Source organism: Drosophila grimshawi, unplaced genomic scaffold (assembly GCF_018153295.1).
Source record: "Drosophila grimshawi isolate 15287-2541.00 unplaced genomic scaffold, ASM1815329v1 contig_1377, whole genome shotgun sequence".
NCBI lineage: Eukaryota > Metazoa > Arthropoda > Insecta > Diptera > Drosophilidae > Drosophila > Drosophila grimshawi.
The window spans coordinates 13,898,165-13,922,828 of NW_025062900.1; the positions used below are offsets into that span (position 1 = coordinate 13,898,165).

A 24,664-nucleotide genomic window follows, 5' to 3' on the forward strand; every position below is an offset into this window, starting at 1 on the left:
CGTTTTGCAGCATTTTGTTTATTTACTTTTTTGTCAATTTGCTGCTTGGTCGCTTGTTAACCCACACACACAATCGCTCACACCGACGGCAACACTGAATGATTAATTTACCGTTAATAATTCGCAGGTGAAAAAAACAACAACAACAACAAAACCAAACAAAACACAACACAATAAAAGCAGCGGCATTCATTGTGCAATAATTATTATCGTTCTCGTTATTGTGCAAATATTTTTTATAAAACCATTTTTACAACAACCAAACAAGAAAAATAATCGGCATAATTTGCATAAAGTATGCAAAGAAAGTGCATAAAAAATGCAATAAGCCTAATTAAAATATAATATAAAAAATACATTTTAAATTATACATTTAGAAGTGTGTAAACAATATTATAACAAATTACAAATAAACAATCAATAAAAATTAACTCAATTTGAGTTTGGCGAACGCAACATTTTAGGGAATATCTAAATAAATCGTATTAGACTGAAAACGAGGACAAATGGAATATTAATATTTACAACTTGGAATGGTGAGTAAAGAAACCTATTTATTCTATAATTGTAAATTTATTTAGTTAAGTATTGGAGTTGAGGTGGGAAAAGAAAATTTAGTTAATTATTTTCAATTTTTTTTTTTCTTCAAAATTTGAATACCAAACAAATAAGTTTCTATTATAAAAAGTTTTATTTGATTCAAGAATTGGTAAAATCGACTAATTAGTTGACACTTTTATCTATATAGTATATATTGGCATATTTTGTATGCTCGAGATATCAGCTTGAGCCCTTAACCAACATTTCCGCCCACTTATCGATAACTTAACTTAATTCGCTTTGGAAGGCTGGTCTCTTGAGCTACACCCACTTGAGATTTTACCGCAAAATAAAAAAATAAATAAAAAACAAAATCAGAAATGAAAACAATTTAATTAACGCCCAATTCGCTGAAAAGAGCAAAATAAAAATACTCACGAGCTCTAAAAGCCAAAGCGGCGAACCCAGGGCAAAATCAAGAGCAGCTCACTTCACTTGAAGCAGTGAAATGTAACGGCGCCATTGGTCACTTGAACTACTTTCTTGGGGCGCTGACTCATGGAGCCCATGGAACCCATGGTACCCGTGGACCCAGCGACTCTCAGCTTGGATCGCGGATCGCGTCTGTTGTCGTTGTAGCTGTTGCTGGAGTAACTGCAATTGTGCAGCGCTTAGCACCGGAGGCCACCGGAAATTGTTGTTTCCAATGTACAAAAAAAAAGAAAAAAAAAAGTGCACACGAGAGCGGTGCGCAGTTAAGAGAAGCTTTTAACGATGCGGCTCGGGCACGTTTTGAACTCTATCGCACATTTCTTTCTGCCTTCGTCTTCCTCTGCGTCTGCCTCTTCCTCTGGTTTGTCGTGTCGCGTCTTTCGCGTGTGGCTTGACCCAGAAAAATCGAAGACTCTTCGTCTGTGGCTGTGCCGTAGGTGTATTGTAATAATGATGATGGACATCGTCATCATCATCATCGTTCATTGTTGTTTTTGTTGTTGTTGCTGACGATGATAATGACGCTGCCATCTCATAAACCATTTTAAATGTTGGCTCATTATTATTTTGACTACGTCAGCTTGCGGTTTTTCGTGTTTATTGCTCGTTGCTGTTGCTGTTGCAGTTGCATTTGAGCTCTTCACCTACTCTTACATACCCTGTACAAAGAGAAGCTATAAATAACAGACCGCATATATGTGGTGAAATGAAATATGGTTGTGCTTAACACCTTTTACAATTACAACAATATTTTCAAATATTTGCAGTTTGTACATTCGGAACAACAAATACAGGGTATACAGGCAAGCGAGCATATTTGAGATGGTCACTCTTACTTGTTCGTAACTGGGTTTATGTGCGGTCTGTGCTTTTATCAGTTGGCAGCAGTCAGCAGCAACAACTTCCTCCTCCCTCCTCGCTCTCCGCTCCCCTCGCATTGCGCTTTTTCCACCTTTTCAGCCAAGGTTGTCGGCATTGGCATCGACGACTTTTGTAAGTTGATTGGCTCTGGCGGTTGGTTTTCTTTATCTTCTTCTTCTTCTTGTGTCGAGCACGTCCATTGCTTTGTTTATGTTCTTGAACTCTTTTTAAGTGTGTGGCTAAATGCGTCGGCCCCAAATGTTAATTTACAGCCTCTGCTGTCATAATTTAAGCAGAAGCCGAATGATGTGGTGTGGGGAGAAAAAAGAGTGCGAGAGGGTTGTTGAAGGAGGGGGGGGGGGGGGGGAATGCAGGCTGTGACAGCTATTGACTGTATCGAATAATAGCAGAGCAGAGTGTAAACATGAGAAACGAAAGCAGAAAATAGTATCGATATCAGCTGTAAATAAAATCACTTTTCGATAATAATATGTATCGATTCAGATGTTACTGATAACAATGTGAACTTGTTATGCTTTCGATAACAAAGCAACATTAACGATGAGCAAATTGTTTGCTTTTGAGCATAGATTAATTTTAATGGTTGCGAGTGATCTTGAACGACATCCAAAACATATTGTTACATTGTGCATTTTATTGTTTACAATTTGTCTTTGTGTGTGTGTGTGTAGCATGTCAAATGTCTAATTTGTTCACTGTTGCTACAGCAACAACAACAGCGGCAACTTCTTTTGTTTTCTGTTAACCGGTTCTCGATATGTCCGCGGGCACATATCGATTGTAACATGCAATCCTCTCGCTCCCTCTCTTTCTCTCTCCATCTGTCTCTCTCTCTCGCTCGTTTTGACTGCTAATTAGCAGTTAACAATTGCAGCATTGACCTCCTCCCATAATTCTTCAGCTGTTGCTGGTGCTGTTGCTTATGTTGTTGCTGTTGTTGTTTTACGAGCAACAGCAACAACTTTTCGCTTTGTTCTATTGTCTGAGGCGAGAGATCAAAGCGCAGATACAATAACATGGCAGCAAGTTTACCTTGTTGTAACCTCAGCGCAAAGAAGAAGACAGAGTAGCAGTAGAAGAAACTTGACTGAGTCGCTGTTGCTATTGTTGTTGTTGTTGTCGCTGGTTCAACATTCGCCACAAAGCTGGCAACATTGTTGCTGAACTGCTGCTGCTGCTGCTGGTGTTGTTGTTGTTGCCATTTGACTGCAACAGTTGTTGTTGCTGTTGCTGCTGTTGACTTTTTGGCCAACATTGAATGGCTTTTTATCGTTTGTTGGCTGCATTTGTTTTTTCGTGCTTTTTGTGGCTTTCTGTTTGATTTTTGCAACTGCAACTTTGGCAATTGCCATAACTGTTGTCGTTGCTGCTGCGGCTGCTGCAAAACATGATCGTTTTGGCCAATTTTTGTGCAGCAGCAACTGCTGCCGTTTTGTTCTGCAGTTGCCCCGTTAACAGCTGCCGTTGCTGTGGCCAACTGTGAAACATGTTGCCCAGCAAATACTGTTGTTTTTTATTTGATGCTGCAACTGCTGTTGTTGCTGTTGTTGAAGGGTTGCGTAACAATTGCAGCCATTTCGTAGTGCAGCTGAACCTGGACATGAACTTAGCTGCTTGCATCTAGAAAGTAAACTGTTTGATAATAAAGCATTTAGTGTTATATACATTTGATTTAATGAATGAGGACGAATTTTAGCTAAATATATACATAAATTGGGCGACATAACTAACGAGCTAAGTATAAAAGCAAACATGTCTGTTCGTTTATTTCTCAGTTTATTTATTTAGAAATTAGTCAGTTTTGAAGAATCACTTCAAGAAGTCAGCTTTAAAACATGTTAGAATTCTCGAGAAAGTTTGAATTGCTGAAATAAGTCTGCGTAGCTTTGCCATTGTGGCTTTTATTGCAATTGGAAATCGATTTCTATCGATATATAAATTTGATTTGCGTATAATATATGAAATCTTATATTGAGAACGACTTTTTAATAAGAAGAACTCGACTCTTGATGTTGATTAAGAATATATTTTATGGGGTCTTTCTTTCTTTAAGTTTTTACTTAATATTATTTTGCTAGAGAAAAATTCAGTCTGACAATGATAGAAAAGATATGAAAAATATTTGAGGCTGATTATTTTTTATTGTCATTTAACAGTTGAATTCGCTCTAAACTATTTGACAAGATCATAGCTAGAATCGCTTAGTAAACTGTAAATTCCTTAGTGCTCTTGAAACAATTTAATTGCTGTGTTGCAAGTGTCTTCATTCTTCGACATGCCGCAGCCAGCTGTTCGTTTATGTTTTGTTGTAAGTTTAATTATTTATAATGCTGAAGGTCAGCCAATAAATCGCAGCAGCGTTTAAACCGAGACACAACAAAAGCAGCAGCAACAACAACAACAACACCAACAAGTATACAATTTATGGCCATTAGCCATTTAATTTATGCAAAACAAAAGATGAGGCTGCCACAGCAGCGACGAGTCAGGCTGGGCAGAACAAGAAATCGATAAAAATCTCATCAAATTAAAGCAAAACGATAAAAATTGATTGGCCCACGGGGCCCGCAGACAAAGACAAAACCCAAAAAACCACTTTGAAAGTTGCTGCCTGGATTAAAACAACAACAAACTCAGCGAGTCAATAAAAAACATTTTATTAGAAACTATTCTAATGTGACGAGCAAAAAAAAATTTGAATTTTAGTTTTGTATTTTGAAGGAAACATTCAAGTGCCACTCTCTCTCTCTCTCTCTCTATCGAAAGCTCTCTGTATCTCTCTCAATAAGCGATACAGCCCAGCCCCCCTCTCCTCCTCACCTCTAAGCACACCTGGCCCCCATGTCTTGTCTGGGCATAGATTTTTACTCGGTTGCTTCTCGTTCGATGACTAATCACATGAAAATTGCCGCCAGCCAACGAGAGCTGAGCAGGGCTCCAGTTTGTTGTTTGTTGTTTGGCTTTTTGATTTTGGATTTTGCTTTTATGCTTTGGTCCTCTTTTACTTGGTGCTTGGCTTGATTGGTTCCACTCCCTCCCCAAACCCAACACACACACACACACACATGCATTCGCACAACAAGAAACGGGTTTCTTCCTGTTTCAGGTTTCTCTTGGATCTCAGTTTGAGTGACGCTTCACATGACGCATGGCTCATGATGTTTGGCGCTTAGCTCCAACTATTGACTCCAAGCTGGGGTGAGGAGTGGAGAGTCGACAGACATATGACCAGCAAAATTCACGTACTTTTCAAAGGTAACACTTAGCACTGATTTATGTGTGTGTGTTTGTTTTGGGCAGCATCAGCCGCAGCAGCAACAGCAGCAGCACTTGAGTCGAGTCATCAACAGTCACTGAATACACCCAGTAGCTTAAAATGTAAAAGTAATCAATTCAATTATTCAAGTACATACTATATAGATGTGGGTGCGGTTGAAATAACAACTTAAAGAGTACTATTAAATCATTTTAAGCAATAGCTGCAACAATAACAGTAACAAAGCGACTCTTAAGCTCAACTACATCCAAAAGCATTAATAAAATATATTAAATAATATTATCGTGACATAAGAAAAAAGAAATTTATTTATAAAAAAAACTCGGCTTGGTTTGTGTTGTTGTAATTTTTTCTTATAGTAGAAGATTTTTCTCATATGTATCATTACATGCTGATAAGATTTTATTTGAAATTTCAATTTCCTTGAAACTATTCTAAATTTTTTTGAGTATTTTTTATTAGAGTATTAAAGTCATTCTGGAGATTTTTATATACCTATATACGAGTATATGTATAATTTTTTCATATATATTTTGAGGCATAATAAATATTTTCGACATATATTCATAAACATTTAAAAAAGTGAGTTATGGTCTTTCTGCGGTATGCAAGTGGAATAGTTAATGAGGCTTACTTTTGTGAATCTATCGATTTATATACACTATATACACGTATGTACTTGTAATATTTACGATATCTATTTAGTGGTATATGTCTTATTTAGATTATATAAGCTAATCCACAACAGGTGTTTATCAAATGCTTTTGACTTATCTGCCAAATTTTGGCGATTAATGTTGTTTTGTGGCATTTTCGTTGGCAGCCTCTTTCACAGTCAATTAGCGACCAAATATCACACGACTGTCTCACCAGCGTTTCCCCTACGATGTACAAACATACATAAATTGATTCACACATGCATAATGATAAATCGACCGGAATTGTATCTTATAATATGTTAGAAAGCTATTGAAAGGCTGTCATGATTCATTTGCCAAACTCATTTGGCCAAATTGTGGCGAAATTTTTCATCAGCTCGAATCAAATAATATATATACAAATGTGCATATGTGTGTGTGTGTGTTTTTTTATATGTATAATTGCGAGTGTATATTTCAAAATCGCCTCAAGGTCGTTGCTTGGCTTTCTATAGGAGCACAAGCACACACACAGACACATAAAGCACATAGAACGTTCTTCAGTGCTTGATTATTTCATGGTTGTATTTCCTGTTTGAAATGTGCTAATTTATTTATGTACACTTTTTGTTGTTCTCTCTCTTTTCGACTTTGCTTTATATTATGTACTTATGCAGATAGAGTGAGCGCGCGAGCGAGATAGAAATACAACAGATACCGGCATTGTCAACCTGTCGCTTGATTGAATTGACGCATTGATGGATTGCCTACGTTCCTCCAATATGAATGTTTTATTGGGTCCACTTTTTTTTTTGTATATTTTTTATCGTAGTCAGTCGATTGGGATTCTGGCAAGAGTTGAAGTAGGTCAATTTTTCTACCCCCGCATATTAGCCATTGTGTGCAGTGTTTGTTATCTATGGGCTTATGTTTAATTTGACAGCCATTGTCTGTGGTTGGGCTGGGCTGATGAAGGTCATCGAAAGTTCCACAGAACTTCGAACCTATACAGAACTTTTATGTATTATGTACTCATATATATAATATGTGTATAAGTTTAATAAATGTTTAACAACATGCTGGAAACTGGCGTCAAAACAGTTTTTTTTTTATTAGATAGTTTTGCTGCATGACTCAGAATGTGTTTGCAATATTTAAATGGATTCTTCTTAATAAAATTCTCATAGATACATTGAGGAATTCGATCTGACTCACAGAAAACCACAAATAAAGCTTTGTTTGGAATTCTTTTTGAATTTCATTATTCATAAGCTCAAACCAACATATAAAAGTATGAGTAGTTATGGCCAAGGATGCTAGAAGCAATATGAGTAAATTATTTTCAACTTGTTCAGTATATACACATATATATATATATATATAGTCAACAAGTATATGCAATAATAAAAATGATCACGCACAAATACATATGCATATGTAAGTAAATTCTGCGAGGAGTTAAGTTGAAGAATTAAAGATGCGACGTCATCAGAGAGCCATAATAAGCGACGCCTGGTAATATATGTTTTCTCAGGTCCTAAATTAAACGAATGTCCTTCAAAACGGGGGGCACCACATCACATATATACATATATACATACATTGGAACCTAAAAAGGCCACGAGGCAAATAAACATAAAAGGAAACGCTGAAAAGCAGAGCGAACTATAAAAAAGCAACGCATTTTGGGCTGCTTTAATCAAAACAAATCAAGTTTACTGGAGGAGGGAGGAAGGTTGCAGGAGGAGGTTAGCAGGGCGGAGGAGTGGTGCCGGGAAGGTGCAGAACGAAACGATGCAATAAAATGGGCAACGAAAATATTTGTGCAAAAGTGTGGCAACAGCGCGAACTGCGAAACTGAAGCGGACGAACGGACGGACAGAGGACCGAGACTGAACTTAACAAGCGGTTCGTACATAATTTCAAGGATTTATGTCTTATTCAGCGCTTTAAAAGGTGGCTCAGCACAGAGTGAAATCCAAATGAATGGGACAGAGCACGGCCTTAAAGCGAACTTAATGCGGTTTGTTTTGATGTTTTACATATTAATGTATATGCAGCTACATCTGTACATACATACATATGTACATAAATAGTATTTACAAAAGCTTTGTGGGTGTTATTTAGAATACTGTTTAATGGGGAGATCACATAAAAAAAAGCTGAGTTGTCCTTAAGATTGACACAAATTGAGGTAGACAAGGCAAGATTTAAAAAGCAAAAAAAAAAGTTCTTTTAGTTGTGAACGATCTGAAACAGCCAGGAAAAATAAACTGCAAGTGATCAATTATGAAGATTAATGCTTCAAATATGAGATATCGATAAGGCAACAATCAATAAAATGTGGGTTCGTATTGAGTGTGTACCTGCAAGAGAGGTTAAGAGAGTTGTCAAACTCGGGCCAGCGCCATTGGCGCAATAGTGACAACACTGACAGCCAACAATTTATAACAAAAATAAAAACACACACATCGAGAAACGCCTGCCGGGGAGGCTGAAGAACTCGCAGCAGCAGCAGCAACAACAACAAAAATAACAACAACAAAACAAAAGGCAATAAAAGCAGAAGATCATTGGACACATTTGCAAAGAGAAAAGAAACACACACACACACAGACAAAGTAACCAAACATTGAGCTCGAACAGCACACACAGAAGACACAAAGAGGCTAAACATAAAAATAAGAAATAAAAAAAAAATAAAAACAGCAGAAACAGTGAGTAGCAGCACACAGAACCAGACAAAAGAAAGGCCAAATACGTTCAAACATTGTCAGCAGAAGTCGAGGTAGCGGCAGCGACGGTGACTTTAACGCTGACGGCGACAGCGACTGCGACAGCGACGACTTGTTGCCAAGACATAAAAAGCCAAACAAAGCGACAAACGACGACGTCGACGACGACGAAGAGGAAACACAAGCAAAACTATGAAATGAAGAAAAAAAGAAAAAGAAATGGGCGAAGAGAAGAACGCAAGAACAGCAGAATAAAAGTAACACGTCATCATGCCTGAGCCCCTTCGGGGCGGCCGAAGCGGCAGTCGCCAATGCCAAGAACAAGTTGTAAATGAGAATGAGGCGACGGCAAACGGCAGGCGGCGAAGAAAGAGCAAAGAAGCAGTGCAGAAACGAAACGAAACGAAGACTGGCCAGAAGAAGAGGTCATTGGCGGCCATTGACTTTGTCTCGCTGATGACCTTGCCCCGAAAAATGGCGTGGTAAAGCAAAGGAAAAAAAAACCAAGAAAAGAAATAATAAAGAAGCAAACGTACATAGGTATGTATGTGTGTATGTATAATACGGGCAGCTGAAAGCTGAGCGAGCAGTGCAGTCAACATTGAAATGCACACGCAAAGACAAAACGGCTGACAACGAGAGACAGACAGAGAGTGAGAGAGTTAGGCACATGCAAAACAGGAGAAAGCGAGAGAGAGAGGGAGAATTTTAGGTGCGCGCTTGCAGCTGGTGACACTGCACAGACTGCAATGCCCTTTTCAATTGGAGAAACTGGAGAAACTAAAACGGAACAAAGGACAACACACACACAGGGAGAGAGAAAAGACGAAACAGACAGACAGACAGATAGGCGGATTGCATTGGGCATAGGGCCAAGGCAAGTGGAGCAATGACATTGTTGGTGGCTCTCTCTCTACGCTCACTTAACATGTCTGCAGAAAATACTTACATATGTAAATTCATGCAATTCCGCGGCGAGCTTATTTAAATAGTACTCATTTCGAGAAAGTGTTTTCACAAACTATTTGTGTATTTAAACTATTTAGCATATTTTTAGAATTTAATTATGATGATACATTTAATAGTGTTCATATTTGTCGAACAATTATTTGGCAATTAAAGAAGTAAGAAGTTATTTTATTTAAATTTTATTAATTATATTGTTATAGACATAAATTAACAACCACTAATTGCTATTATTTAAATATGTTGGCTTTTTAGATAAACTACAGAGAAAATCACGATTTAAAATGTTGTTTTGAACTCTTTTTATGTTTCAACCATAACAATTACAAAACTAATTTGTGTAATAAAAATATTACACACTAGCTGTAATAAAAATAGAAACCATTTGCTATTGTCATAAAAATGAGGGCTAAATCCAAACAGCGAACCAAATGGCAAGAGGCAAAAGGCAAATGGCCGATGGCTTTGGCATACGATTTGGCTACAAGCACGTTGCTTCCATTGGCATTCCCATGACGAGCTGCAGCAGGCAGGCAGGCTGCAGACGGCAGACAGCACCAACTGATTGACTGACTGACTGACAAAATGACGAACTGTGCTATCCATTGTAGTATAGTACGTGGCTGCATTGACTGCATTTGGCTACGCAAAAAGGTCTCTCGAACAGAGCCATTAAGCGATATGCTCCCAAAACGCAACTGCTGCTCAGCGGCGCATGCAAATCAGTAACTGCAAGCACACAGTGCACAGTGGTTCAAAGTTGCGAAAATAATATACACAAGGGGCAATAAATGAAGCCTTCCAATACTAATAATAATTTTTGAAGAGATTGTTTTGTTTTTTCTTTTATTTGCTTTCAGAAAGAGTAAAGAGTTTTATTTATTTTTATTTCAATTTTTTGAAAATGTGAACTGCGAGTTATATTTATACCCTACCTATATGTTTGATACTTTCTAAAAACTGTAGACTATAAGAAAAAACCTGTTTCCAAAACTACTCCCTCATCTTATCTATATTTTTTTTTTATTTATTTATCATATCACTTCTAGTTTGAGGCTTATCAATTATTGCGCAAAAGAGTTATGTTAACAAAATTATATCATACAAATATACCACAGCTTATGGCTATCCATCTATCTAACCATCTCATCCACGAATATCGTCAGAATACAAATACAATATTTAAGACTGTAATTTTCTAGAAGAGAAACCCTTAATATTATTAGGAGGGCTAAAGGTCTAGTTATTAACTCTAATGTTATTTGTATATAAATGCATTATAGATAATATTATTAAATAAATTGCGCTCAGTACAATGTTCAGCTGGTAGTTAACTCGATTTTATAGCTGTCGTACATACATCCCCGCAAACGCATAGAATACACGTAGCCCATGTTCAGGCCGCCCACCATCATCGACGCACTGCATCGATGGCACAGGCGACCAAAGCCGTTGACTTCTTTTCTAAGCCAGTGCGAAACGCTTTGGTTTCAGCTTGTTCTCTCTTTGAAACCCGTTTCCTCGACGCTGGGTGGGCAAGTTGCAGTTGCAGAAGTTGTTGCAGCAGTTGGTGCTGTTGCCGCTGGCTCTTTGGTTGGGGTCTTTGCGTGCGTTTAATTAATATCGAGTCAAGTTGGCAAGTTGGACGTGCAAACTATACGTATATACGTATGTATACCATATAGCATATAGTTAGTTATGTATGTGCACAACTGATATATTAAAAGGAAAAACGAATTACTCGCACAAGTTGTTTTGGGACAAGGTTGTTGACGATCCGATCGCGTTCTGGTCTCACAGGCCGCTGCTGGCAGCTGAGTTTCTTGTTTGTGTTTTTTATATTTTATTTTATTTATTTATTTTGTTGTTTTTGTTTTTTTTTTGGCTTAAGTGCAATTTTAATGTGTGCAATGTGTGCGTGCTGGCATTCTTGATACTCGATACCAGTTAGATAGATGCAACTGCAAACTGTTAAGCCAGCCAGTTAGGCAGTTTAGTCAGTTAGTGAAACTGTTTGGCAGGTTGCACATAATTGTGTAATCGATAAAGTGGAACGTTGTGTCATTGAAACCCAAAAAAAAAAAGAAAAAAAATAAGCAATAAACAAAAAACCAAATTCAACAAACAGATATGTATACATACAAAATACAATGGTTGTAATAATACAAAAAAGAAAAGAAAGAATATTATTCCTTAACTATTTTCCAATCTGCATAATTTACAATATTAATTCAAGAACACAAGTTGAAAAAGTCTGAGGTCCAATAGAGCACATAATAGTCACAAAAAAAGGTTTTAAGTAAAAAAAGTACTTTAATCTATATTTAAATATATTTTGTTCTAAGGTTTCTTTTTGTTTTTGCTATATACATATTCAATCAAATTCGTGAATATCATTAATAATTAAAAACTATATTCTTTTATTAACATATTTAAGCATTTATGTATTAAGCGGTCGTTGTCATTTTTTATGTGTTTGTCATAATAACCATTTTGGTTTATTGCATTTGACACAAATTAACTATGCTTTTCAAAATCTACATTTTTGTTTTGAATTTCTCTCTGAAAACCTGTCTTCCAATTTAAATAACGCTGTGTGACAATAAATCTCAAACAATAATTGAGGAAATCAAGCCTTTTCTACATCTCAAAAACATTTTGACTGCAATGATTTATTAGCATGTATTTTTTGCATATGTGTTTTTTTCTTTACAAAAATAATTAGTTTAATTAAATCGTTTGAAAGATAATCTTTTCGATCAGGGAATGAAGCGAACAATGCGACGCAGATACATTTATCAACACAAATCACGACAATAAGTTAAAGAACCAAATGACATATAAGAATAATTAATGCAAGTATTACTGAAAGCCTGTTAAAGTGTGTGTGTGTGTGTATGTGGGTGGGGTGGGGGGAGAGGGGTAACATGGAACTGGGAGTTATTTTGCATTATATAAAGTGAGAACGAGCCGCGTACACGACTTTTTATTTTTATACTCTATCCGAGAGTGTTTTAATTATGTCACAAGATGTGAAACAAGCCTAAACCACATTGAAATATTGATTGTTATTATTTTTTATGTTATCAAATGTATGACAAAAAATAAAAATAAAAATTAATTTCAAAGTTTATCAGTATTTTGAAAGCATTTATAGACCTTATTAGAAGAATATAATTTATAACTTATAAACATTGATTTGACAGGCAACTTAACCACTTAAAGCGTACTGTTTATTTATTTACTTAATGTGAACTCGAAGCAGTTCAAAATTAATAAAATAATAACAGTTTTAATAATGAATTGAAAAATAATGCTTGAACTTAAATTGTAGAAAATAAAAGTAAAAACCAAATTCAAATATTCCAAATAATTATCTAAATAGTTTATGAAAAGCGAATTCGTTACGAAGAGCTGTCATCTGTCGACAAGTGTATTAAATATTCGCCACAATTTTATTTTTGTGCATAAATAAAGAACATTCATACGACCTTGAGGCAAAGACTGTCAACAACAACAGCTGGGCGGCAGCAGCAGCAACAGCAGCAGCAGCAAGTTGAAATAATTTATAAATAAAAGTCGAAGAACAGTGTTTCTACTGATACCGATATGAGGCTACTCCCCCCAGTCTCGGCCGCTGCTGGTTATCTTTTGTTGATATTGATAGCGACGAGTTGAAGCGTGGCAACCACGAAAAAACAAAGGGTTGGCGCAAACAAAGCCCCAACTTGATAAAGCTGCTAGGGTAATAGCAATGACATAAAAAAATAATAATATGAACAGACCAAGCTCTGCGCTGTAGTATAGTTCAGTTTTGAGGTATTTGGGGAGTGCCGCATACTCGAAAGTCTTCAGCAACTCATAAAAATAAAAATGCAAACGGCGCAAGCGTAACATTTCCTGTTTGTCGTACGGTAAATTGTAATTGTTATGCAGACGCAACATTGCAGGTTTGCAACTTTGCAACGTTGCAACGCCCCAAAAATGCGGGTTCTCTATGCAACCATCAAAACAGCACCACCAACAGCTACAACAACAACAACAGTGGCACGCCTCTATTACTGGGCGTTTAATTTGCAGCGTCGCGACGTTGACAAAGTTATCAGCAGGAGCTTTGTGGCATAAATTGCCCAAGTTTTCGAGCTACCTGTGCCATAAACTGAGAGAAATTGCAGACCACAAATTAAATGCAGTTTGAATAATACATTTTATTTCTAAATGTACTAGATAAATTGAATAATCTTTAAAAAAAGAAAACAACGAGTTAAATTTTCATTTAAAGATTTCGATTTGGAATTTGTTGATTATATATCTAATTAGCATAAAAAAGTTCCATTGTAAATTGTTGAAAATTGTGTCACTCATTTTGAAATTATTTTCCTACTTCTATTTATTGTTTTGGTAATCTCTTATTTATAGCTAAAATGTTTTTTACGACCTTGTTGAGCTGGAGCCAGGAAAAAGCATATTTTCAATTATTATTTACAATTTTTTGCAACTTAACAATTTCTTTCAGTGCACTTAGTGCTGTTCTTGCAATCGTACCGGTTTTGCGTTTAGCTATTTGCCAACCGTGTCCATATCCATGTCGATAGTGGCGACCAGACGACGACGCACCTGTTGGAAATCAAGTTCTGCAGACGTCGCGTCGATTCGCATCTATGTTTGTGGATTTATAAGTGTACTCTGGCTAGCATACACACACACAGACACACACACACACACACTTGTAGATAGACACTGGATTTTGTAAACCAAATGACTGCAAATGGCAATAGGAAATTCTATGAACGACCACGCAGTCTTCAATCCAACAGCTCCGTTCAGTCCGTCCGATCTGTCTGGTTGGTTATGTGTGCATGTCTATATAACCTGTTGGCTTTAACGAATATTTTTACAATGTTTTGGTGTTGCATTTGTGTTGGTGCTTTGGCAATTTGTTTGCCATTTTCCATAGCCAACTTCTGTTGCACATTATGCTAATGACGTGCCAGCTACGATCCAGCCCGATCCGAAACACAAACACAAACACTCCGGCACAGCTGCATGCACCGATGATTAATCAAAAGCGAACACACACACACACACAAACACATTGATGAATGTGGCCCGTTGCCAGGCAGTGTAATTGCAATTTGCAATTGTTGTTGCTGCTGCTGCTGCTGTTGTTGTTGTTGGCCTGGCCGGGTCGGGTCTTGGTTGGATTGGCTTGACTGGGTCTCTAGCCCGACATGGTCCGGACCCGGGGCTTATGTTTAAGTCTCTACCTTTGTTTGCAATTGGCGAAAGGTGTTGGAGGTGTGTGAGTATGAGTGTGTATATGTGCATGTATGTGTGTTGTCCATGGGGTCTGGAGCGTGTTAAAATATTAGACAGCCAGATTGCGATTCGTAGCTAGTAGTTGCACACTCTTTGGGCCAAGTTATGTAAGCTTATTTGATGTTTCGTTTCCTTCAATATGTCAATGTAAATCGATGAACTTTTTGTCACCTGAGTTATTTGTTGTTTACAAAATTCTTCATCGTTGAACAAAATTCCTGTTTTCATTGAGTAATTTTTTCTTTTGCTGAAATTGTTAACTAAATAATAAATATGTTTCAATTTTAGAATTTACTTCAAGTAAGTTTCTAGTTTATTTTTGTGTAGTCACCAAATAAACATGAATGTTTTAAAATGTAGTACTATAAGAATTGTTGCCAAAAGCTCTTTGAAAACTATTCACTTTTACTAAGAACTTAGCTTCTTCCACATTTAAGTTCTTAAGTTTAACTTTATAATTGAATAATAGTTTTTGATATGATAACATTCTCAATTTCCTGAAGATATATTTTCAAAATGGTTTTCTCGTAAAGTGTTGTCTTTATATATACCACATCTAAAGGGTTATACGTGTGTATTCGCGGGCACACTACTCTTTCTACTACTTACGCAAATTAATCCCCAACAGCTTTTTAACACCCACAAGATAACAACATTAACTTCATCCCTAGCCACTACTACCCCATTGCATGCGCCGAACGAAACCAGCACCAAACAGGGAACTCTCTGACTTCAGCTTGCTTTTCATCCCCAACAAACCAAAAACAATTGTGCTTTTTGGCTTATTGGGGCGTGGGGCGGGGGGTGGTAAACAAAAGGGTCGATTTTCCCCAATTAGAGCACCCTACACCCGGGGCCCGACAGGCGAACCCTCCCTAAAATGCGCTTAACGCTTTCATGTTACGCATAATTGAAACCCACTTCCTATTCAGTGGGCACAACTACGCAACATGCTAACAGCAACTCCAGCGGCGAGCCCTAACGTTGACGTCAACGTCAACGTGAACGCCAACGTCGACGTCAATTGCAAAAACAACCACCAAACAACTTTGGATTTGGCTTTGACTGCTTGGCTCTCAACCTCCCCCCCAGTAAGTGTGGCTGTTCAGTTAGTGCCGGCCGGGTCTCTTTTGGCCCAAAAAGCGGCAGCATGTCAATGTCATGAATATTATTGACATGGATTTACCACAATGGGGGAACGACGACGATGATGACGACCACGTCGCCATTTTGTTAGGCAACGGCATTTTCGCGTTTTTTACACCCTCCACACAAAAATAAATGGGAAAAGCGCCCACGCGCGCTAGCTGAAAAAAAAAAACAAAAGAAAAAGAAAAACTGTGTGCTGTGTGAAGGTCAACCCCTTTTGTCTAACAGGAGTTATGCGGCAAGTTGAAGTTGTTTTTTTCATTCTATTTCTTTTTCTTTTCTTTTTTTTTCGTGGCCTGTCAAAGTCATAAGCATTTTGTGCTGATAAAAATCGATAAGCGGTGGCAGACAAGTCAGCCCGTAGCTCAGGGGCAACCGTCGCCCAACCCCGTTGCACATTTCTTGCTCAGACTTTGGATACTCGGTCAGCAGCAACTTCAACTTTAGAACCCCCTGCCCCCTGCCCCACACAATACGGCTTTGGAATGCCGTTTTGACTTATTCTTTTTTTTTTTTTTTTAATTTTATTTCTGTTTTTTTCAGGGGCTTGTCAAATTGCTACAAATCTCTTGGCATGCTGCTGCTGCTGTCTGCGGCAGTTGGTGCCTGTTGCAATATGTCATGGTTAAAAACTGCTATCGATGCTAATTGCTATGCATTTTTCAATGGTGGGCTGCTACCATAATACATACACCCGTATTTAATAAGCGTAATTAGATCATGACTGAGGCATGCAACTCTTGACAGCCAGAATCGATAGGTAGCCCCAATGGGGGCGTTTACCTCTCAAAGGTGTGGAACTGTGTTTTGCTGTTTTATTTTTTGTGTGTTTGGTTATTTGAATAGCTGGTAATTGTCGTAGAAATTTGCACAGCTTAAAATTGTTTAAACTGAATGTTGCTGCTTATACTGATATGAATACATAGTTATAGATAGATGTAGATAGCATTTAGGTACGCTTAGTTACGCTAATAATATCACGTAAATTTTTATTAAAAAAATCAACTTTGTTGTATTATAAATGTAATTTAATTGTAACAGCTGCTGTTACACTTTGCAATCAAGTTTATATTTTTGTTGGCATTGCTTTCTTGTCTTCCATGAGGAAAAACTACTTTTGCGAATATGAATAAGTGTCACAATGGAAAGATATTTACACTTTAGCTATATAAAAAACCAATTTATTTTTGCCTTTTTTTTTTTTTACTCTGCCAAACTGCTTTCACTGTCTTGTGAAATATAAGCTAATGTTTGCATTTCGTGGTACAATCTTTAGCTACACATTATCATTTACTAAATGTATGCAAGTAAATATATGCAATGTATTACAATTTGTATCTAACGATTAACACTTTCTGATCATAAGGCTAATCCCGAATGATGTAGCTAAATGTTTATAAACCGTTAAGCAAAACACTTCCGCCTAATCGGCAAGGTACAGTTCTATCAGAGAGCATATAAATTGTATAGGTTTGTATGTCTGTCTGTCTGTACTTACAACCAGAAACAAGCCGTCATCAAATCGCTTGGCTGCATTTGTCGGCTCCCAACTACATTTATACATACATATACATATATGTATATGTATGCATGTGCGAGTAGATTTCCCTAACAAATACGAAACGGCTGACCACTTCATGCTCTTCCTGCTCCACGTCTCTCTCTCTCCGTTTCTCTCTCTTGTTGTCATACTGCTTTCAACGCTCTCTGCTTGGTCAGCATTTTGTTTGTGTTCGCTCTCAGTGTGACCTCTCGGCACCCACACAACTTTAACAACGAGAATTATTCTTGATTGCTTTGCTCGCCGCGCAACTCACCGAGTGACGCTCTTGATATCAAAATTTTTGTTTATTTTCTTTTGTGCTACACACACAACACACATACATTCACACACACACACAACACACCCCCGTCTGTTTCTGTTGCTGCCTTTGACTGTGTTTTTTGTGTTCTTTACTTCGTCGCATGCTTTGCGTTCTCCTCCGCTCTTCGCGACGTCTACTCACCCGCACCAGTACTGCTCGTTCGCTCGCGCATGTGTTGCTTTGTTTGTGTGAATGTTTGTGTGTATGTGTGTGTGTGTGAGCACTGTGGCTGCCTGCTTCGTTTTCGCTGTTGTCGTCGTCGTCGTCGTCGTTGATGTCGCTGCGTCTTCTTCGTGGTTGCTTCGTCGTCTCTCGTTGTTGTTGTATACAAGGTCGTTTGCGTACAAATTTCAACATTATTTGAAGGTCGTCCTTTGCCCATTCTACGCTTGCTGGCTCTCTCTCGCTCTCTCTCTCTCTCTCTTGCTCTTTCTGTCGCTTGCGTGCGCTCTCAGTTCAGATGCCGGTTGGCGTCTTGGCCGCTTCGTTTTGGGTTGTTGTACCGGCTAAACAAAAGATGTCCATTAGAGGTCGACGTCGTCGTCAGCAGCTACATTTAATTTACTGCAATGAGCGTTTGCACTTAACCGCACAGCCAATAAGTGAAAACCATTTGCCATTGTCCACTATCTACCCCCGTCACCCTCCCTCAGCCAAATGGCACTGCCCAGTCGCGCCCTTATCATAATGAAAACGATACAACAAACAATTTTCAGCTGCCGGCTGGCTTTGGCTGGGTTAATGTACCTTTAATTTATTATAATATTCCAATCGGCTTTTGCGCCTCTTTCGCTTTCGGGTCGTTGACATTTTTCGTTTTTCGTTGTTGTTGTCGGCTCTATTGTATTGTATTGTTTGGCTTGTTGCTTTCAGCTATTCATTCGTGTGCGCATCGCTGATAACAACAAAATCATCTCTCATCTTTCTCTGGACAGCGTGTGTGTGTGTGAGTGTGCGTGTGTGTGCGTGCGTGTGCGTGTCTGTAGAACACATGTCGTGGACCCAATTAGCATAACTCGCCTCGTCTCCCGTGCCACGAGTGTCATCTGCAGAGGCCAAGGTCGTTGGCTTGGCGGATGAGGTTGAGGTGGGGCTGAAATCATGCATAGTTGATTATCTGTTTAGTTGTTTAGTTGTTGCTAGGCTTTGACCAATCATCATTCGCATAGTAACGAAATTATATATTTAAGCTGCGTAATCATTTAAAAATAGTTGAAGAAGAACTATGCACGATTTCAGCAACATGTCCGACAATTGTCCAATCCAATCCAAACAACTTATACTTTATGTATTGAATGGATTCATTTTACTACTCAATATATAAATATATATATACTTCAATATTGTTTTTTTTTAAATTGCATATTCTTTGTTAGCTCTTTAAAAATTTAAAATTTTGTATTCTTTAGTCTTGAATGTTTTCGATAATACAATAAATTTTATTTATTTATGCCCAAATGTTATTGATTTGAATTTATAGTGTGTTTTTTTATTATTGAAATTTAGTTTTTAAAATGTTCTTAAACTATTGATCATAAATGTTCATTTTTATGACCAATAACCATTAAAATAATAAAATTATTTCGAATAGAGACTGAAAAGCGACACACTAAAATCCAAAACACGAAACTTTTATGGAAAAGAACTGAGACTCATTTATTTATATTTATGTTACGCATTCACGCAGCAAGTCTCTGAATTCTCGAAAATCACATAGAAATACGTTATCAAAAAAAGGGAGAAAGTTCTTGGCTATTTTCATTGTTTCAATCTTCGAAATCTTAGCATTTTTACTCACTTTCTGTGAATACATTCGTAATGTTTAAGGACTTAAAATATCTCTTATTTAATTTTTTCATTTTAAATATTTAATCAATTTATTTTATAATCAATTTATATAAATAAGTCATTTCTTGCATTGCCCAAATATATATTAATCTAATTATTTTGTGTTATTTTTTATTTTTTTTTTTACAGATTTACAACACAATGGAACTGCATCAACGACATCTTTCCAATTTCTACAAATTGCACAAATAAATTAGTTAAAAATCGTATAGCGTTTAATTGCACAATAATTGCAAGTTTCAACATCCACCACACACTCACACACACACAGAAACACACTCAGTTTCCGCAAGGATGCCAAATATGTCGAGCATTAAGACGGAGCAGAGTGTTTCACCCGGTGCCAGTGGCAGCTATCAGCTGCCCGTTAACATGTCGACGGCGACAGTGACGCCAGCGTCGCACCAGCACCAGCAGCAGCAGCGCCACAATGTCTCCGTGACGAATATCAAATGTGAACTGGACGAGCTGGCGACGCCAACGAATGGCAACCTGGTGCCGGTCATAGCCAACTATAATAATCATAATCACAATCATAATCACAATCACAGCGGCAGCTTGAGTATTCCACTCGGCGGCAATGGGGATGAGTCCGATTCGGATGCGGAGCTGGCCAATATTGAGAATCTGAAGGTGCGACGACGTGCGTCAGACAAGAATGGTCCGCGTCCCATGTCCTGGGAGGGTGAGCTGAGCGAGAATGAAACGAATGGCGGCGGCGGCGGCGGCGTCGGTGACGAGGAGGAGCTCATGGAAACGGAAACGGTGATCAAGAGCGAGGTGAGCAGCAGCACCAGCACCAGCAGCAGCAGCAGTGCCACAACAATGGCCAGCAGTCAAGTGAACGCCATGTTGCAACCTATCAAAACCGAACTGGAGAACATAGCCGGCGAGATGCAACAGCAGCAGCAACAACAGCAGCAACAACAGCAGCAGCAGCAGCAGCAGCAACAACAGCAGCAACAGCAACAGCAGCAGCAACAACTCCAGCTGCAACAACAACAGCAACAACAATTGCTGCCACTGAAGCAACAGAGCTATGCACCGAACAATAAACTGAAATTGGCGCCGACGCAAAGTGATCCCATCAATTTGAAATATGAGCCAACGACAACGACAACATCATCGCTGCTCTGCGACAGGAGCAAGTCGAATAGTGGCGGCCATTTGCCACTGCTGCCCGCCAATCCCAGTCCCGATTCTGCCATACATTCCGTCTATACGCACAGCAGCCCCTCCCAGTCGCCGCTGACGTCCCGCCACGCCCCCTATACGCCCTCGCTGAGCAGGAATAACAGCGATGCGTCGCACAGCAGCTGTTACAGCTACAGCTCCGAATTCAGTCCCACCCACTCACCCATTCAGGCGCGCCATGCGCCACTCGCTGGCGTCGCTGCCCTGTTCACGGGCAATGGAAATGGCGGTGCACTGCATCATCATAGTGTGCTCTATCGGCCACTCAATGTGGATGCCGCACAGGAGGCACAAAATCTGAGCATGGATGCGGGTGGTGCTGCATTGGATGCCAGTGCCACGTTGGCTGCGTCGCCGGCGGGCATCTCACGTCAGCAACTGATCAATTCGCCGTGTCCGATTTGTGGGGATAAGATCAGTGGCTTCCACTATGGCATCTTCTCGTGCGAGTCGTGCAAGGGCTTCTTCAAGCGCACCGTCCAGAATCGCAAGAACTATGTGTGTGTGCGAGGCGGGCCCTGCCAGGTGAGCATCTCGACGCGCAAAAAGTGCCCCGCCTGCCGTTTCGAGAAGTGCCTGCAGAAGGGCATGAAATTGGAGGCGATACGCGAGGATCGCACCCGTGGCGGTCGCTCCACCTATCAGTGCTCCTATACGCTGCCCAATTCGATGCTCAGTCCGCTGCTCAGTCCCGATCAGGCGGCAGCCGCTGCAGCCGCCGCCGCCGTTGTCAATCAACAGCAGCAGCAGCAGCATCAACATCAGCATCAGCAGCAACATCAGCAACACCAACAGCAGCGACTTCAACATCATCAGCAGCAGCAACAGCAACAACAACAGCAACAGCAGCAGCAACAGCAGCAACAACATGGTCCACTCAATGGCTTTGGTGGTGGTGGCTCCAATTCGTTGCCAGCGAGTCCCAGTCTCGGCGGGGCATCCATCAAGACGGAGCAATCGGAACAGCTAAATCATCATACGTCATCATCAACGCGAGCCTCAAGCATTCCAGCCCTGCTGCAGGTAAGCAATGATTCAGTTTGGTGTTTGAAATTGATAATCAAGTAATTGTTGACTTCTAGGAAATCATGGATGTTGAACATCTCTGGCAATATACCGATGCGGAATTGGCACGCATTAATCAGCCGCTGTCCTCATTTGCAACGGGTGGCTCATCGTCGAGCGGCACAGGCGGTTCAAGCTCCGCCGGACAGCATACGGGCAATGCACAACAGATGACCAATCCACTGCTGGCCAGTGCTGGTCTCTCATCCAACGGCGAGAACGCCAATCCCGATCTGATTGCACACCTCTGCAACGTGGCCGATCATCGCCTCTACAAGATCGTCAAATGGTGCAAAAGTTTGCCGCTCTTCAAGAACATCTCGGTACCTATCCACCTATATCCATATTATATATATATATATACATAAACTCTCTGCTCATATTTATCTTTATCTTTATTTTCTGCTACAATAGATTGACGATCAGATCTGCCTGCTCATCAACTCGTGGTGTGAACTGTTGCTCTTCTCCTGCTGTTTTCGTTCCGTCGACACGCCCGGCGAGATCAAGATGTCGCAGGGCAGAAAGATTACGCTGGCACAGGCTAAAACCAATGGCTTGCAGGTTAGATGTGCAAAATGTTTACAATAATGTTTGCAGTAATTCAACACTTGTAACTAGTGAGTTTAGTTGGGATCATTTAGTAACCACAAAAGTTGCTCAATGATAGCAAAGAGAGCCAAACAGACATCGACATCCGATAGACGGACATGACTATATAGATGACTATATATACATTATTATATATATATATATCATATACTGATTGTAAGCTGCTTTTGGTTATATTTAACTATTGCAATTGAGGCAACTAAGACATTGAAATCCTGGATCTAGTTCTTGGGTGTTAGTCGTGCAGTTTCCCCTTAATTCTTTGTTTATTCTTGTTACCCATAAAATATAACAATTAACTATTTTATTTGTATACTTGATAGGCGTGCATTGAGCGCATGTTGAATCTGACCGATCATTTGCGTCGCCTGCGCGTTGATCGCTACGAATATGTTGCCATGAAGGTAATCGTGCTGCTGCAGTCCGGTAAGTTGTTCGCAACAGCAACAAATTGAACATTCCTTATTGAGTGAGTAACATGGCCAATTATTATTATTAATCGTTGCAGACACAACGGAACTGCACGAGGCAGTCAAGGTGCGCGAGTGCCAGGAGAAGGCGCTGCAGGGTTTGCAGGCCTACACGCTGGCCCATTATCCCGATACGCCGTCCAAGTTTGGTGAGCTGCTCCTGCGCATACCCGATCTGCAGCGCACGTGTCAGGTGAGTGTGTGTGTGTGGCAAATTCTAGCTGTCAGCTTTATCTAACTTTATCTATCTACCCCCATCATTATGCAGCTGGGCAAGGAGATGCTGACGATCAAAACGCGCGATGGAGCAGATTTTAATTTGCTAATGGAACTGCTGCGCGGAGAACATTGACAAATGTTGTGGGCCATGAAATTCTGTCGCCGTAGCCGCAGCCGTAGCCGCAGCCGTAGCCGCAGCCGTAGCCGGGGTTAAGGCGGCGCATACACAAGTTTTATATGATTAGTATTAGTATATCTATGCGTAGTGTTAAGTGCTCTATGTGTAAGCTCTGTAAACATGTGCCTAAAAAATGAACCCACAGCCAAAACAGCAACAACAACGGGCAGCTACAATAACAACAACAATAACAACAGCAAGACAAGAACAATAACAGCAAACAGCAAGCAGCAAGCAGCGGCAGCGGCAGGCAGCATTAACGAAACTCGAGAACAAAACTGATAGCACTTAATATTAAAAGGAGGAAACGAAACGGGAGAATTAATTTCAAGCGTGAAATTGCCAAATTTTTTATACAAAAATAAATAAATATAAATAAATGTACATATATATTTGTATGTATGTATGTATTTTGTCCAAATATGTTTGTTTGCTGTGTGTGCAGCATTCGTTGTTGTTGTTGTGCGGCTTGAGTTTATTAAATTATATAAAGTTTTTTGCTATGTATACATATACATATGAATTATGTATAGTAACTAAAGCACACATGGAAAATGAAAAGACTAAGAAATTTATTTAACTATATTATATTAAAATGCAAATCAAATTATAATTTTTAGTTCAAGTAATCAAACAAAATCAAACACAAAAAAAAAAACAGAAAACAAAAACAAAAAGAAATGTAGCAGCAAGTGTTTTTTATATGCATATATATATAAATATCAGAAAACAAAAAAAAAAAAGCAAAAACAACTGAAAGATCGAAGTAAAGCAGAAACATTTAAGAATATTTTTAAATAAAATGCCAAAACCGAAATTGGTTTAAATGAGAGCTGCTAGAATTTTCTACCTACATATATATATATATATAATACGTGAATCCATTTTTAAATGTTGTAGCATTTAGTTTTAGTGCAATTTCACACATGTCTACTTATATATCGAGATATATATATATATATATGTATGTATGTATGTATGTATGTATGTATGTATGTATGTATGTATACATATATAGAGCGCCTTAAATGGCGGCGAGCAAAAACAAAACTATACAAGAAAAAAGACCACTCGATTAAATTGCCGCCTCTTTGTGGCAGGGCGTGGCAAAAACTATTCCAGTGATGCTATTTGTTGCATAAAAAACATAAACAAAAACAAAAGAAAAACAAAAACACAAACAAAAAACAAAAAACAAACTACATAAATCAAATT

General features: G+C 38.9%; 1 protein-coding gene across 1 annotated transcript; it reads left to right on the plus strand.

The window, feature by feature from the left end:
• The first annotated feature begins 377 nt into the window (after positions 1–377).
• On the plus strand, positions 378–23,824 carry LOC6562493 (nuclear hormone receptor FTZ-F1 beta). Its single transcript, XM_001988184.2, has 9 exons — positions 378–536; positions 19,841–20,649; positions 20,749–21,671; positions 21,783–21,928; positions 21,988–22,293; positions 22,385–22,534; positions 22,906–23,008; positions 23,091–23,245; positions 23,321–23,824. Exons 2-9 carry the CDS (start codon positions 20,006–20,008, stop codon positions 23,402–23,404), a joined length of 2,511 nt encoding a protein of 836 aa, XP_001988220.1. The 5' UTR covers positions 378–536; positions 19,841–20,005; the 3' UTR covers positions 23,405–23,824.
• Positions 23,825–24,664: the final 840 nt, after the last annotated feature.

What these genes read in the sequence shown, in the direction of transcription:
- LOC6562493 (XM_001988184.2), top strand. Translation starts at nt 20,006, where the DNA reads ATGCCAAATATGTCGAGCATTAAGACGGAGCAGAGTGTTTCACCCGGT. An exon ending in GCAGCAGCATCAACATCAGC is followed by an intron (nt 21,672 to 21,782) that starts ATCAGCAGCAAC and finishes AACATGGTCCAC; the next exon opens with TCAATGGCTTTGGTGGTGGT. An exon ending in ATCTGCAGCGCACGTGTCAG is followed by an intron (nt 23,246 to 23,320) that starts GTGAGTGTGTGT and finishes ATCATTATGCAG; the next exon opens with CTGGGCAAGGAGATGCTGAC.